General features: G+C 33.9%; 1 protein-coding gene across 1 annotated transcript; it reads left to right on the plus strand.

The window, feature by feature from the left end:
- Nucleotides 1-1,131: 1,131 nt before the first annotated feature.
- LOC150036773 (uncharacterized) lies at nucleotides 1,132-5,018 on the plus strand. Its single transcript, XM_090313230.1, has 2 exons — nucleotides 1,132-1,744; nucleotides 4,930-5,018. Exons 1-2 carry the CDS (start codon nucleotides 1,132-1,134, stop codon nucleotides 5,016-5,018), a joined length of 702 nt encoding a protein of 233 aa, XP_090169356.1.
- Nucleotides 5,019-16,143: the final 11,125 nt, after the last annotated feature.

Raw genomic sequence — 16,143 nt, forward strand, 5'->3', positions numbered from 1 at the left:
TCAAAATTAAGGATGTTCAGTTCAACATTCTTGACAAAAGTCCACCAATGTGATGAAATCCACTGGAAAAAAGTTAAAGACCGATCGAAGGAGTTAGGTCTTTAGTTGCTACAAGTTTTACCCATTAAGACTTTCGGTTAATGACTGACTGGAGTTGCCGTTGGGCGAAGGTATCGGTCAATTACCGATTAAAGTCTTGCCGGCGGTTCTTGGTTTTAATTATCAGTTTTTTTCTTTAATTCTTAATGGATGACTTTATGAGTTCGGTTTTAAATTTGATTAGTAATGGAAAAGTTAATGTTGTTGCTGCTTTTTTCTTTTTTCTTTTTTTTTTCTTTTTAACTGAAAAGTTATGTTAATACTTAATTGATGAATATGAGTTTCAAAAAAAAAAAAAAGATTGAATTTATTGAATCTAAGTTTTATTTATTAATAACTTGATGAAATTCATGAAAAGGGTTCTTAGTTCTTGATTAATAAGTTTGTGAATTAAAATCTACAATTTGATTGTTTTTTGTGATATTCACATGTTTATGTTACTTTAATTGTATTATGTGTATGCAATTATTAAGTGAATTTCCTCCTATATTATTATTATATTATTGTATCTTATATTTTATATTGAATTGGTCAAAAATAATATGTTACCAAAGTAGCCTCTATTATCTAGATCGTTTTAATTATGAAATATAAGATGTGCATATTCATGAATATATGCGGATAGTTATCGGCCCAAATGAAGATAATTATTTGGCTAAATTGTGGGTATGCATGTGGTAATAAGTATGTGGCAATTATAAGGATTGCTCATGTGAAAAATAGTCAGTCCAAAGAAAGGCTATTTTTTTATAGAGTTAATTGTCAGTACTTTGATTACTACGTTGAGAGTACCATTTATAGTTGGTGTTTTTTGCCCAAAGGCTGGACATCAATGTTGTGCTAGGTATCTTGTTAAAGGGGCCCACCACATATGTAAAATTATTTTGTTATGTTTTAATTGTGAGCATATGTTTTGTTGTTTATTATTTCAGTTGGTCTTACTCAAAAATCTGGAAATCTAAGTTCAACCCCTAAGTTGAATGGATGAACTTCAAGATTTGGAAAGAAAACCTAGAGATACTTCTTGGGTGTATGGATTTGGACCTTGCATTAAGGATCGATAAACCTACTTCTACTGAGGAACAACCAAATACGGCTAATTTCGAGAAGTGGAAACAGTCAAATCACATGTGTCTGATGATCATTAGGCACTCCATTCCGGAGTCTTTTCGGGGCTCTATCACGAAAAGAGAAAATGTCAATAAGTTCCTTGCTCAAATTGAGAAATATTTTGCTAAAAATGAGAAAAGAGAAACAAGTAGTCTTTTGACTTCTTTAACTTCTATGAGGTATAAGGACAATGGAAACATAAGGGAGTACATTATGGAAATGTCCAATCTCGCAAGTAAATTAAAGGCACTTGATATCAAAATAAATGAAAATTTACTCGTGCATCTGGTACTTATCTCTCTTCCTGCAAAATTCACTCAGTTTAAGATAAGCTATAATACTCAGAAAGATAAATGGAGTATTAATGAGCTTATCTCACAATGTGTGCAAGAAGAAGATAGGATTAAGAGAGAAAGGACAAAAAGTACTCATTTGGCAATAGGCTCTCATGATAAGAAGAAAAGAAGAATTATGGATGCTGCAGAAGGGACATCTCAGCAGAATAAAAACAAGAAACAAGCTACTGAAAATCCTTGTTTTTCCTGCAAAAAGAAAGGTCACTTCAAGAAAGATTGTCCCAAGTAGGCCTAATGAAAGAAAATTGGACTCAAGAACTATTAGTTACTATTTTGTTGGGTATTCTGAGCATTCTTGAGGTTTCAAGTTTTATGATCCCACTTCTAGATCATTGTTTGAGATAGGAAATGCTAGATTCCTTGAGGATGTTGAGTTTGGGGGGAAGATAACATAAGGAAAGTTGTCTTTGAAGAGGAATTGATTTCTTTTCCTCATGTGATTATAAATGATGTTCAGGCTCTAATTCCTGACTTCATTATTGAACCAATTATAGAACAAGACAACATTGAAGTCCCTGTTGTTGAATCTGAAGTTCCAACTCAACAACCTCAAGAAGTGCCACTAAGAAGATCTACTAGAGAGAGAAGAAGTGCAATTTCAGATGATTATATTGTGTTTCTTCAAGAACATTAGGATGATGTGGGCATAATGGAAGATGATTCAATCAACTTCAAACAAGCTTTACAAAGTTCTAACTTTAAAAAATAGATAAGTGCTATGGAAGAGGAAATAAAATCCATGAAAGACAATGACGTTTGGGAACTTGTCGAACTGCCATCAGGAGTGAAACCTATAGGTTGTAAATGGATATTTAAAACCAAAAGGGATTCACATGGCAATATCGAAAGATATAAGGCTCGTCTTGTTGCAAAGAGTTTTACTCAAAAGGAAGGCATTGATTACAAAAAGACTTTCTCTCCGGTTTCATTGAAAGACTCTTTTAGAGTAATCATGGCACTGGTAGCTCACTTTGATTTAGAGCTACACCAGATGGATGTAAAAACTGCGTTTCTCAATGGGAACATTGATGAGACGATTTATATGGTGCAACTAGAAAACTTTGTGTCTGATAATTCAAAGTCTATGGTGTGCAAATTAAAGAAATCTATCTACAGTCTCAAGCAAACCTCTCGTCAATGGTATCACAAATTCCATGAAGTGATAACCTCATTTGGTTTTGAGGTGAACATTGTGGAAGATTGTGTATATTACAAGTTCAGTGGGAGTAAATCAATCTTTCTAGTGTTATATGTTGATGACATACACATAGCTAGTAATGATGTAGGTTTATTGCATGACACTAAAAGATTTCTCAAAAGAAATTTTGAGATGAAGGATCTTGGTGATGTTTCTTTTGTATTAGGAATTGAAATACTGCGAGATCGTTCTCAAGGTATTTTAAGATTGTCACAAAAGAACTACGTTGAAAAGATCTTGAGTAGATTTGGCATGAAAGATTGTGCGTTGGGAGATACCCCGATCGCTAAAAGTGATAAATTTCATTTAGGTCAATGCCCCAAGACCACATTCGAGACTAAGGAGATGCAAAAGGTTCCCTATGCATCGACCATTGGAAGTCTAATGTATGCTCAAGTATGTACGCGTCCAGATATTGCGTTCATAGTTGGAGTGTTAGGTAGATATTTGAGTAATCCGGGGATGGATCATTGGAAAGCAGCCAAACGGGTTATGAGGTATTTACAGAGAACAAAAGATTATATGCTCACTTATCAGAAATCAGAAAATTATTTTGTGACAATAAGTCGGCTGTGATGTATTCCAACAACAACAGAAGCAATACGAAGTCAAAGCATGTAGACGTGAAGTTTCTGGTTGTTAAAGAAAGAGTTCATAATGGTCAAATTTCGATAAAACACATAGGAACAAACTTTATGGTGGCAGATCCATTGACTAAAGATTTACCACCTAAAGTTTTTCATGAGTATGTTACTCATATGGGTGTTAGTCACTTTTCTAATTCCATGGTTTAGTGGGAGTTTGTTATTGAGGATGTTCTTTCACCTTATTTTGTTTTTTTTCTATATAGAATAAAGTTGATGGTTTATGTTTTATTATTTGAACTTTTTTATCATGCATGCAGTTTAGCATAAAATTTTTTAGAATGATCTCATTAAGAAATTTGGACCAGTTGGAAACAGGCATGATCTTGATCACTTTGCATGTATTTTCCATGCTATCCATTCATACTTGATCTATGTCATTGAATGTATTGGAATTGGTGATCAAGGAAGGTTTAGTTACAAGGGTAGTGACAAAAGCCGCCTTGATTCCGTGCTAATATAGGACATGGACCAGATTGAACTAAAGGGGAATTCTATTATTGAAATAACTTGTTTATGCGCGCTTAAGGTTTATGTGATTTAATTATATTAGGTACATAGACATAGCCCAAGTGGGAGATTGTTAGACATATTTAAATAATAATATGTTTAATTAAAGTATGGGCTATGTATGTGGATTAATAATTTATTACATTGGGTTATTTTATTAGATTGAGCCCTATTATGTGATCTAATTAATTAAGGCCCTAGATTCCTAATTGAGTATGGACTTAATGGGTAGAAGCCCATTCCTAGTTAATTAGGGTTTAATGGGAATCCTAATTGAACTAGTATATAAAGAGACCTTAGGCTATGGTCCTCGATATACCAAAACAATAAGCACTCAGTCTTTCTTGAATCCCATCTAGAAAGAGATCCCAGTAAAGGCATTCAGAGTTTTGGTTGAGGAAGACTATAGTCATCCATCATCATCTTGAAGCTATCATCAATTTTGCAATGAAATCCAATATGTTATTTTTTACAATTTGACATGAATGATCCTAGGGTTTATCTATTCAATATAGATGTAAAGAATTTATGCTAACATTAATGTCGGTTGAAAAAAGTGAAATCGGATGTAAAATGTCGGTATTTTTATATATATAAAAAAGATCTCTTTCTAGATGTCGGTATTTTTAATGTCGATTTTAAACCGACATTAAAGAGAGGCTACAATCTCGGTTTAAAATCGACATTAAAGATCCCAATTTATTTTTTTTAACTTTAATAAAAAATCTCTCTCTTTCATTTCACTACCTTTCTTCTCCCTCCTTTCTTACTTCTCTCTTACAAACCCTCTCTTTCCCTTAACCATACCAATCATCTCCGGTGTTCATGGGTTGTCATCGTGCCATTCGCGTGTAAATCCGGCGTTCGTGGGTTGTCATCGTGTCGTTCGCGTGCAGATCCGGTGTTCGTGTGCAAATCACGTTTCCTGTGTAGATACGGCCGTGTAGATCGTGTTTCGTGCACAGCTCTGACGTTCGTGTGTAGATCTGACTTTTCAGATCTGGTCGTGCAGATCTGACGTTCATAGTTGTCGTCGTCGGCATTACAAGCTCGGTTGTGTTGGGTAAGTCGTCTGACCATCAGATCTGTTCTAATCTTTAAGCTCCGGTTCAGATCTTTTCAAGCTTGTGGGTTGTTTGAGTTATTTGCTTGGAAATGTAAAATTTTCTTTTCATGTATATTCTCAATTTAGTAATTTAAAGTTATTTCATTCATTTATTTTTATTCTAATGATTAAGCTTCTTGAAATTTTGAAATATTGGAATTAAATTAGTTCAAGAATATATACTTGGTTGGTAGTCTTGCTTGGTGTGGTTCAAGTGTATATTAAAACCATTTTGTTTCAATTATATATAAACTAATTTGGTCTTATTTGGTTGATTAAGCTTACTTGGTGTGGTTCAAGTGTTATTTTACTCATTTTATTTTTATTCTAATGATTAAGTTTCTTGAAACTTTGAAATATTGAAATGAAATTAGTTCAAGAATATGTACTTGGTTGATAGTCTTGCTTGGTGTAGTAGTTTATTAGTTTATTGTTTACTACTTTTTTCATTGTGCAGATGTCGTTCGATGTGGACTCTTAGTCCAAATATGGTATACATATGTCTGTATCTAGAAAGTTTCGAACTTTTAAGACCATATTGACTTAGAAGTTCATACTTCCATTTAAAGATGAACCGTCGGTCTTGCAATTTCCTCCTCAACAATATTCTCATATTGATCAAGAACAATGGGCATCATTTGTTAATGAATGATTAAGTGAAGAATGAGATGTAAGTCATTTTAAATAAATGTCAATATTATCATTGTTTTGCTAGGTAACTTAAACTAATTGGTTGTATAGAAAATCAACCGTCTTCAGAGAGAAAGAAGGTCAAAATGTGTATATAATCATCACATTTCTCATAAGGGATATATGAATTTTGCCCAAGAATTAGTAAGTTTTTAAATTAAATATTTTATTCTAATATGTTTATGCTAATTAAATATGTATGTTCACGTACAACATATTGAGTGATCCTTCTTATCGTTCGACACGATACCATCAAGCTCTTGAATGGACATGTCATACATAACATGAACAATATAGACATGATTTGTATCAATTTGAACGATAACATATTTGGAAGAGGAAAATTTATTTATTTAAGCCGTGATGATCTGATTCATTATTGTAGTATGGTTGAAATTGGTCATATGTGCATATTGACATACATTTGATAGGTATTATTCATCTTGATTCACAATCTTCATATATATTTTTTCATGTTTAAATAATAATTTTTGCTTTATTTAGGTATCTTTGGGATGAATGTGACTGTGATATTACCAAGAAATTTTTTTATAAATGAGAAGTAAAAATATCGCCACATGTGAAGTCTTTAGATCTTTGATCTAAAATTGGCTAATTTAGACCAGTTAGTTCTTATTCCATATAAACAGGGTAAGTAAATACAAGTTCTTTATTTATTTTTAATTTGCATTATATGCGTACTAATTTTTCAAAATTGTTGCTTATTATAGTTATCATTAGATATTGATTGTAATCAATCTTCAAGAAAATTGTGTTTATGTTTTGGACTCTAGTAGAAGTAAGGTTCAAGAAAATTTCATGGAGTTATAAATATGTAAGTGTAATTGAACTTTCTTAGCTCTTAATTTAAGTATGTATGTTTGATTAATGTTTTCAAACTATTTAGTAGATTGAAAACATGGCAAGCCAAACACAATCTCCAATATCAATGGTTTTCACCAAAATGGAAATCTATAAAGGTAAATTTACATTCATATTTTAATGAATTATGTTCATTCAAACATAAGAATAATTGTTTTCAATTTCTTCACATGCAGTACCCCTGTCAATTAGATTCTGTAGGATGTGAGTACTATGTGCAAAAGTATATACATGAAATAGTGCATAATCCTACTACTCCCATTACTAGCCTCGTATGCAAATTATTTAATTTTTATATACTAGCATTTATTTAATAAATGATGTAAACTTATATTGAGTTTATCTTTTTTTTTTTTTTCTTTTTGTAGTCAATACAAAAAATGCATATCCCCAAGGAGAGATTGACGTAATTCAAACAAAATAGGTAAGTTTTGTTGGCCGATTTGTGTAAGGATGTACTTATTGTTTTTTTTTCCTCAATAGATGTAAATACTAGCTTAGAATGAATCTTGATGAGTTTTGAGTAAAATACGCATGTTTAGAATGAATCTCAAGTACGAATTGTTGGTTTGTGGATAGAGGAATTATTATCTAACCATGATCTTTTTATTGGAAGATTTATGTATATTTTTTTTTTTGTTTATGGGTATTTAGAATAAGTACTCATGAAAGTACTAATTGATATCTGTGAAGAGGAGAAATGATTATTAATATTATAGAAGTGGTTTGGTATTTCTGATTGTAGTTTTGGAGAAGTGGGTGGCTCCATATGAGTGTTGAATATGATAATTTTAATTATTGTTCTATGGAAGTGTGTTGTCGATATACAAATGTTGGTTAATGTGTTGTTGATATGATAGTACTCTTAATGTAGTCATTGAATCTTCTGTACCAGCATCTAGGAGACTGCTTAAGACCATAGATGGACTTATTTAAAAGACAGTAGAGGTCCTCTTTTCCCTTTTATTCAAAACCCTTTGGTTGAACCATGTAAATAGTCTCATCTAGCCATGTAAGAAAGTTGTCTTTACATCTAGTTCGTCTAATTCAAGGTTGTATTGAGCAACTAAGGATAATAAGAGTCTAATTGAGGTTTGCTTTACTATAGGTGAAAAAATCTCAGAATAGTCAATACCTTCCCTTTGTGTGAATTTTTTAACCACTAATCTTGCCTTATATCTAGGCTTTTCTTATTTAGAAGTGTCTTCCTTCAGTTTATAGATCCATTTAGATGCTATTGGCTTGCATCCTTTAGGAAGAGGACCTAGGGTCCAAGTGTTATTAACACTTAGTGATTGCATTTCGTCACACATAGCTTCAATCCAATTCCTAGCATCAGGGCAGTTTACTGCCTCTTTAAAGTTAGCTGGTTCTTGGTCATTTGGGACTATAATTGCATTTAAAACTAGGTTCAAGCTTCAGTATGTTCTATCAGTTTTCCTGTAGTTTCCTTTTCCTCTTCTGAATCATTAGGAGGATCATGATTAGTGGACTTATCTTTAGAAGCCTCCATCTCAATTCTAGTAGTATGACTTTTAGGCATCTCAATTGTAGTCTTCTATTTCTGCATAATCATTTCATTTTATCTAAAAATGACATCTCTGCTGACCACAAATCTTTTCTCAATAGAATTCCACATTTTAAAGCCCTTTACACCTTCGGTGAACCCTACAAACATACATTTCACAACCCTAGACTTAAGTTTTCCCTGATTTTGATGTATGTATCCAACACATCCAAATACCATTAGGTCATGGAGGATGTTTGGACCATTTTTCTTCAAGAGTTAAGAAGTTTAGGGATGTATGTGGGCACCTATTTAAGGTGTACACTATATAGCTTGCAACTTCAGCCTAGTACTTTTCATTGAGAATGACATCTGAGAGTAAACATATGACATTTTCCATAATAGTCCTATTAAGCCTCTTTGCTACCCCATTCTGTTGGGGTGTATATTTGACTGTTCTGTGCCTAGTTATGCCCGATTCTTTACAAAATTTATTGAATTCTCACTACAAAATTCCAGCCCATTATCTGTGTAAGCCCTTGTCCCTTTTTCTTTTGTTTATGCTTAGCATCAACCGAGATAAGTTAGCTTATGTACCTAAATGAATAACTTGGATTGTAGACCTAAGAAAATTCTAATTCTAAGTGTTGGAATTAAAGTTGGAAATTACTTAACAAATACAAGTTCTTTTAGAAATGTATTAATACATGTTATTATTGAAACAATTTTTCATGATTGGACACTTGTATAGTGAACATGACTTGTTATTAGCTAAGGGTTACAAGGAAAGAAAGAACAAATTTTGTAGGAAATGCAAGTTGGCCAAGAGGGGTGTTGGAGTTGTTTGATTTTAAAAAAACATTTTTGGATTAATTTGCTAAAATATAAAATTATTTTAACTTGATAATTCTTGTAAGGCTACAAAGGATAAAAATCCACGTAGTAAGGCAAACAAGCTGCTGGGTGGAGGACTTTGATTGGAGTAAAAAGTGTGCAGCTTCGGCCAGAAACTTAGGGTCTGAAGAATACGATGGTTCTCCCAAAATTCTCGTGCAAAAGCTTCCATATTTAAACCAGATTAAAGCTTATTGAGTTTTGAGTCTATTCTAGGGTTTTGCAAGTGATTTGGGATCAAAAAACTGGAGAAATCGTGAAGATAGTGAAGGTTGCTCGAAAAATTGGAAAATCCGAGTAAGGTGTAGTCCAGGAAAGATTATGAGTACTAGAATACGAGTTAAGAGCTGTAATTTTGAGGTTAGTTATTTAAAGGTTTATTAACATATTTTATGAAGGATGTACAAATTTTTGTTTTAAGTTGAGTTAAAAGTTGGTTAAAATAAAACCAGTATTTTCTCGAACAGGGTAGCAGCAGGCCATCCACCCCCTAAGGCTACCAGCCCCACCAGTGCGCCTCCTGTCGTGTTGGTGCCCCTCAGCACGCCTTAGTCAATCCAACCCTACCCACCCACGGCCAGCCTCACCCACCCACGCCCACAGCCCGCGCCCATGCCCATTTTTATTGCCCAATTGCTTGTTTACTTTTAGCATTTTGGGTGTTGGTGAACATTTTTGAATCCCAATTAAGTTTTTCTTGTTATTTTGACCCTAAAATGAATACTTTTGGATTTAAAACTAATTTTTGGGCCATTATGGGTAATGTGAGGAAAATGAACTTAAGGAGCAAAATATGAATGTTTAGGTGTTAAAATGAGTCAAAGTCGTTATATTGAATCACTATGGGCTGTTTAGGGTTGATTTGACCTCTTGTGAGTGTCTAGTAATCTTAGGACTTTATTTCAGGCCAAACTGAGGTTGGAAAGGCTTACAACCCAAAGAGCTCGTGCCAGTGATAGTGAGTGGTTTACTTTTGAATGTTTTGATATAGAAACTAATTATATATTATAGTATGTTATGATTTATGAAATGTGATGGCATGATCTGTTTTACTTGACTGATATTTCAAAAATGTTTAAAGCATGATTTCTAAACTCTTGATAGTTTTATACGATCTTGATTTATCAAAATATAGTTTGAAATAAGAGTTTACATACTTGTGATTTGTATGATTTTTATGAAAAGCCTCTTGATGGTGGAATCAAGGTTGCGAAAATGGTTTTAAACTACTGATTCTTGTACCGAGAGATGGTTAGTTTCCCGTGCTACTTGAATGTGTTTCAGAAGCATTGCTAAGGCGATTAAGGGCCTATCAGGGTCAGATGTGGCCAGAGTATACCGGAAATTCCAGAGGAACCTGCGCCTGTAGCGCCACCCAGGCTATCAGGGGGTTACCACCGGGGTCAGATGTGGCCAGAGTATACCGAGGAGTCCAAAGTAACCTGGGTCTGTGGTGTGTATCTATGCTTAGCCTTGAAGCAGCTATGCTTGCACGTATGACCTTGTGATTTGGTTTACACCGTGGGGGGCATTCTTTATCCAGAGTAATCCGCCGTTGTAAACAAGTATTTGGGTACAGAGTGGTGTGGTATTCTGATAACGACTGAATGTTTTATAATATGCTTATGAGAGTTGATCATGCCACTGTTTTACCAGCACATGTTCGAGATGTTGTTGAATCTTTTATACTTGGCCAATGTTTTATTGAATGATTTAATTACTTTTATTGATGATTTAGAAAGCGATAACTTCCGTTTATATTAAATTACTACTCAATGGGCATTAGCTCATGCTTTCGATATTTTATGTTTTTCCCCCAAGTAGCGTTAAAGTTCCGAAAACACGCTGAGCTGTTTACTGCCACACGACAAGAGTCTCCTGCTACACTGTAGTCCCCGCACTGTTGTAAATAGATTGCATATCACAAACCTTACGTGTCATGGTTTTGGGAGTATGGGACAAGTGGAGTTTTTTGGTTGTGTAATGTTTAAAAGTGTTTCTATTGTGTCTAAACTTTGTTCATGGTTTGTATATAACAGGAGATGGAAAGTTTATAAAACTTGTTTGTGGATATCGTAATATGGAAAATGTTGAATAGAAATTAAATGTACTAAAGGATTATTGTGTAACTGTTCAGACTTAAGCACGGGTTAAGTTGGTTAGTAAGATGCTAAATGTCATTAGGGGAGGTGATGTTAAGCATCTTTACACCCCTTTCTAGATTAAGTGGGTAATCTGGGAGGGAGTGTGACAATCTATTCTTAGGTATTTGATTTTCTTAGAGATTTGCTTCTCAATAATTAATTTTCATTCTTTAAATTTGTCAAACACTTGGTCTTTTGATTTAAAAAAGAAAACCCAACTTTTCCTTGAGAAGTCATCTATAAAGGAAAGTAAGTACCCCGAGCCACTTTGGCTAGTTGTTGGAGCTAGTCCCCAAAGATCTGAGTGGATGTAGCCAGAAATTGCTTTTGTTGAATGTTGTGCTTTGGTAAAGCTATGTCTGGTTGCTTTCTCCAAAACACAATGTTTATGAAAGGTTAAATTGTCTGAAATTCCCTTGGGTAGAATTCCCTGTTTAGACAAAGCTTCCAGCCTTTTAGCACTTATATGAGACAGCCTTTTGTGCCATATGTCAGCCTCTATCATATCATTTGATGTGGCAACATATACCTCTGTCATCATTTCAACACCTCTGACCACAAACAAGTCATTAACTTTCTCCCAAAAAACGACCACCTTTGAGTCTTTTAGAACCTCAAGTGTTCCACCCTTACCCTTGTACTCACACCTAATTGCATCAAGCATTCCTAAGGAAATTAAGTTCCTCTTGGGTAGTGGAACATGTCTCACATTTTTTAGTAGTTTAACAGTCCCATCCTTGGGTTTCATAGAGACAGAGCCAATGCCTTCAATTTTACAGCCTTGGTTGTTCCCCCTGTAAACCATTTCTCCATCAATTTTCTTATAGGTGTTAAACTAGGGTCTCATAGGTATCATGTGGTAGGTGCATCTTGAATCCAAGACCCAATCATGTTTCCCAAGGGGGTTAACATGATTGGCCAAGTCAAGTGTTGAGGCTAGTGCATTAGAGTAGATGTAGAAGCCTTTTACAATAGAGGCTTCTGGCTACTTGCCTTTGGACTCTTTTTCTTTCTCCTGATTCTTTCTCTTAAGAATGAAGCAGTTTTTAATCAAATACCCTTTTTTTTTGCAATATTTTCATTTAACTTTCTATTTTGGCCTGTTTTCTTCTGAATGTTGTTGTTTTCTGTCCTTTGACTAGTTTGGTTTGAAGTTTCCCTTCACAAACAACCCTTCACCACTTGGTTGTTCCTTTTTAACTGTTTGCAGCTCAATTTCTCTTGTTCTTAGGGCAGAGATAATTGCATCAGTAGACATACTGTCCCTTCCCTTCAATGCATTATTTATTTCCCTATAGGATTCTGGTAAGGAATTTAAAAGCACGTATGCCTCATTCTCATCTACTATTTTCTCCGCAAGATTCTTAAATTCAGCAACAATTCTTTTGAATTCATCTAGATTATCAGAAAGTGGTTTTGATGAATCCATTTTAAGAGTGAAAAATCTCTCCCTAAGGTACATTTTATTAGGAAGATCTTTAGTAGAATAAAGTCTTCCCATTTTGTCCAAATCCTATATACTGTATCATGATGAAGGACTTGCCTTAAAACATTATCACTTAGGTTTAGGACTAACGTACCATAGGTTGCTAGCTCTCAGTCTTCTGTCTCCCGAGCTATAACATTGTTTGGTAGAGTGGATAAATCAAGAAGAGCCTTGGGAGTCTTCTGTTGACCAAGAATGACTCTAATTTTAGCTTTCTAAAGGCCAAAGTCTCCATTGCCATCGAATTTCTCCACCTCAAATCTTGCTACTGCCATTTGAGTATGAATCTTGAATATTGATTCTCTAAGAACTGAAATCTTTAAGTATTTTTTGCTCTGATACCAATTTGTTGGGCCAACTTATTATTTTGAGGCCCAAACAAAGAGGATAGATTAATCCAATTTGGTGTGGTAGGTGAAATGCAAGGCTGAGGAATGACCACACTTACCAGCTCTAATTGCCACACGTGGAGAAACCACTTACTTGGATTTAAGGCTGATGGAGAAAACGTCAGGTTAAATAAAACTCTCTCTCTCTAAGCACTCGATTTCAGAAATGTTCTCACCTCTCTCTAACCCTTCAATGTTCTTGACAAAATTTACAGAGAGTGAAAAGGAGATTCAAGCATGCAATGGAGTTAAGATGAAGAGGAAGAAGAGTGCAACACAAGCATGTACGTGGTTCGACAAGGTGATGCCTACATCCACGAGAAGGGAGCTAATTCATTTGTTGAAGACTACAAAGATAAGTTTTCTATCTTCTATTACAGATTTTGTACAAAACAGAAGTGAAAATCTATAAATGATTTTAATTAACACTTATATATATGATTACAAGTCTGTTAAAGAAAGAAAAAGTAGTCGTTGAGCTGTTGAGATTATTTTTCTTCAGGCACTTAGATTTATTGCTTTAATGTTGATTAAATTTGTAAGGGCTCGTTGTTTTGGGCATTTAATCTTGCTATCGAGTCTGTAAGTCCGTGTCTAGGTTGTTGGCAAGAGTTGCTAAGCATGGAGATTAAGTTTGGAGCAAAACAGACAAAAGATCGAAGCAGGGTATTGTATTCTATGTTGGAGCATAACGCACAGGGTTGCAGCATTATGCTTTATCTACGGTATAGAAGCCTATTAGCCGAGATTTTAAATCATTGTCACCTACAATTTTCTGACGAAACAAATGATATGTCTTTAACGAGCCTAAAACCTATACTAAAATGGGTAGTACAAGCAGTAAGTACAGGGTCAAGTCCACAGGGAAACTACGAACTAGCAAGGTCAATTGAAAAATTCTATGCAATAGGGATTTTGTTGTGAAAGTAACAAATTAAAAGAAAGCATGCAATATATGTAAAGTTCGAGACGAAAACAGACTACGAAATTGAATTGAATTTATCAATAAAAAGGCTCTTGGGAATAGCTCGTTAGATTCAAATTCTTTCATTAGATAGAGAAAGAAATGCAAACTCGTTGAACTGCATAACCTATTAGTGATACCCAATAGCTTGATTAATCAATTATGGATTTTAATCCAATTGACCCTAAACTAGTCTTAAACACTTCCTTCTAAGCGAGATTCATGTTTAGTACTAATTCGCATTAAGAATTGGGTTACTTTTCTGTGACATCCTATGAATTGGAAAGTCTAGACTCATAGCATGATTAATTAAGTGAAATTAAACTAGAGCAAACAAGTGTGACTTCAGAAAAAGTCTTAGCGAACAAAAACATTTCTAATTCTCGCAACCTATTTTACACTTACACAAAGACGCCGTGCAAAATTCACATAGAAGAATCTAATAAACTTTATTTGTTAGATCAATTCTATCAAATTCCATTCAAGATAAACACAAATCACACCCAAGAGTTCATAGAGTTGAATATAAACAATTTAACATCCTCAAGAATTTGAACTAAACTATTATTCCCAAGATAGAAGGATTATCTAGCCTTGAATCATCTTTGATCAACAATAAAAGTTTGAGAAATTGAAAGCAATAATAAAAGTAATTGAAGGAAGAAAGAAAGAATAATGTAAAACAAATGAAAAACTCTCTAATTCGCTCCCAATTGTGGCTCAAAATTGTCCTCCTCTCAGCTAGAAAAGGAAAATTCTTTTTATATCAGGATAGCAGCGTTGCAACGCTTCCAAGAGCGTTGTGACACCCTTGTCCATGTAGACCCCAAGCATTGAGGTAGAGGTGCGGCACTAGCACAACACTGCATTGCGCGCACGCGAAAGCTCCATGTCTATTAGAAGTCGTAGCGTTGCAACGCCCTAGCCAGCATTGCCGCTGGCCAGTTTCGATTACTTTTGTTTATAGCGATGTGTTTGAGCGTTGTAATGGCGTCACAATGCTTTGTGCTTGTCCCAAAAGGAGTGCCTATTGCCTTTCAACGTCACGTAAGTGACGAGGGAGGGTTGCAACGTTACCCTTGATGTCTGACTTGTAATTTTTCTGACTTCTTTCAACTTGATGCATCTAACTCCCATTTTTACTCCATTTTGGCCGGTTCTACATATGAATGAAATCTTTATTCCTCGGGATTGACTTACCTACAAAATAGACAATTTATGCATAAGAACCACTTAATAATAGCGGAAATAAGGATAGAATATTAGCTTTATTTGAGAGTTAACAAAGCCCCAATATTGCAATACTCGATAACAACATTGCAACACTGCAAAGAGCGTAGCATTACGCTACAACAATTTCCCAGACCAACGTTGCTACACTCAGGCGGAGCATTGCAACGTTCCAAACATTAGACGCGCGGGTACAAACGGTTCCAAGGTCATGGGTTCGTCCTCAGAGCGGTTTTTTGGAGCAATTTTTGAATTAATTTTGAATTTTTGTTATTTTTTGTTGTAACTAATTAAATTAATATAAATGCTATGTTGTTTTAATTATTTTTTTAGGATTGCCAAAATTTGGTTTATTTTCGCTATTTATTTAATTTCATATGTGATGTATGATTAAATTTATATGTTACATAATGTATGTCATATAGTTTTATAATCCCACCTTAGGATAAACATTAATCACGCATCATATTTGATGTAAATGTTATATTGTATAGTTGCGTGATACTATAAGTATGCACATGCATCTTGATTAATATAAATGATAGCATATTTTATTAAGTATATTCATGCATCATACTTTATTATAAATGTTATATATTTTTTGTGGATATGTTTCATTTTCATTAGTGAATAATATAAGAGTTATATTTTATACGATGAAAATGAAATTACATTGAGCATGAGATTACTTAATAAATATAATTGTTATATTTAATTAATGTAATTAGATGCATTATTATAGTTTTTAATATTTCATTTTTTTAAAAGTTATAAGTTTAATGAATTAGATTAAAATCTAAAATCAAGTGTTACATGCAAACAAAGATTTTAATTAATTTTAAATGATTTAAAATTAATTCACTTAGACTTATGTTAAAAATATTTCTAATATGATTAAAAAGAGGTTAATCTTTTACTCTTCTTTTAGTAGGATT

The sequence above is a fragment of the Benincasa hispida genome, chromosome 4 (genome assembly GCF_027475165.1).
Source record: "Benincasa hispida cultivar pf3 chromosome 4, pf3_genome.v1.1, whole genome shotgun sequence".
Taxonomy (NCBI): domain Eukaryota; kingdom Viridiplantae; phylum Streptophyta; class Magnoliopsida; order Cucurbitales; family Cucurbitaceae; genus Benincasa; species Benincasa hispida.

Bases quoted from the DNA above. Each gene is read 5' to 3' on its own strand.
- LOC150036773 (XM_090313230.1), top strand. From the start codon at position 1,132: ATGGATTTGGACCTTGCATTAAGGATCGATAAACCTACTTCTACTGAG. The intron at 1,745-4,929 runs GTTTTTCCTGCA...CTGGTCGTGCAG, and splicing joins ACAAGCTACTGAAAATCCTT to ATCTGACGTTCATAGTTGTC.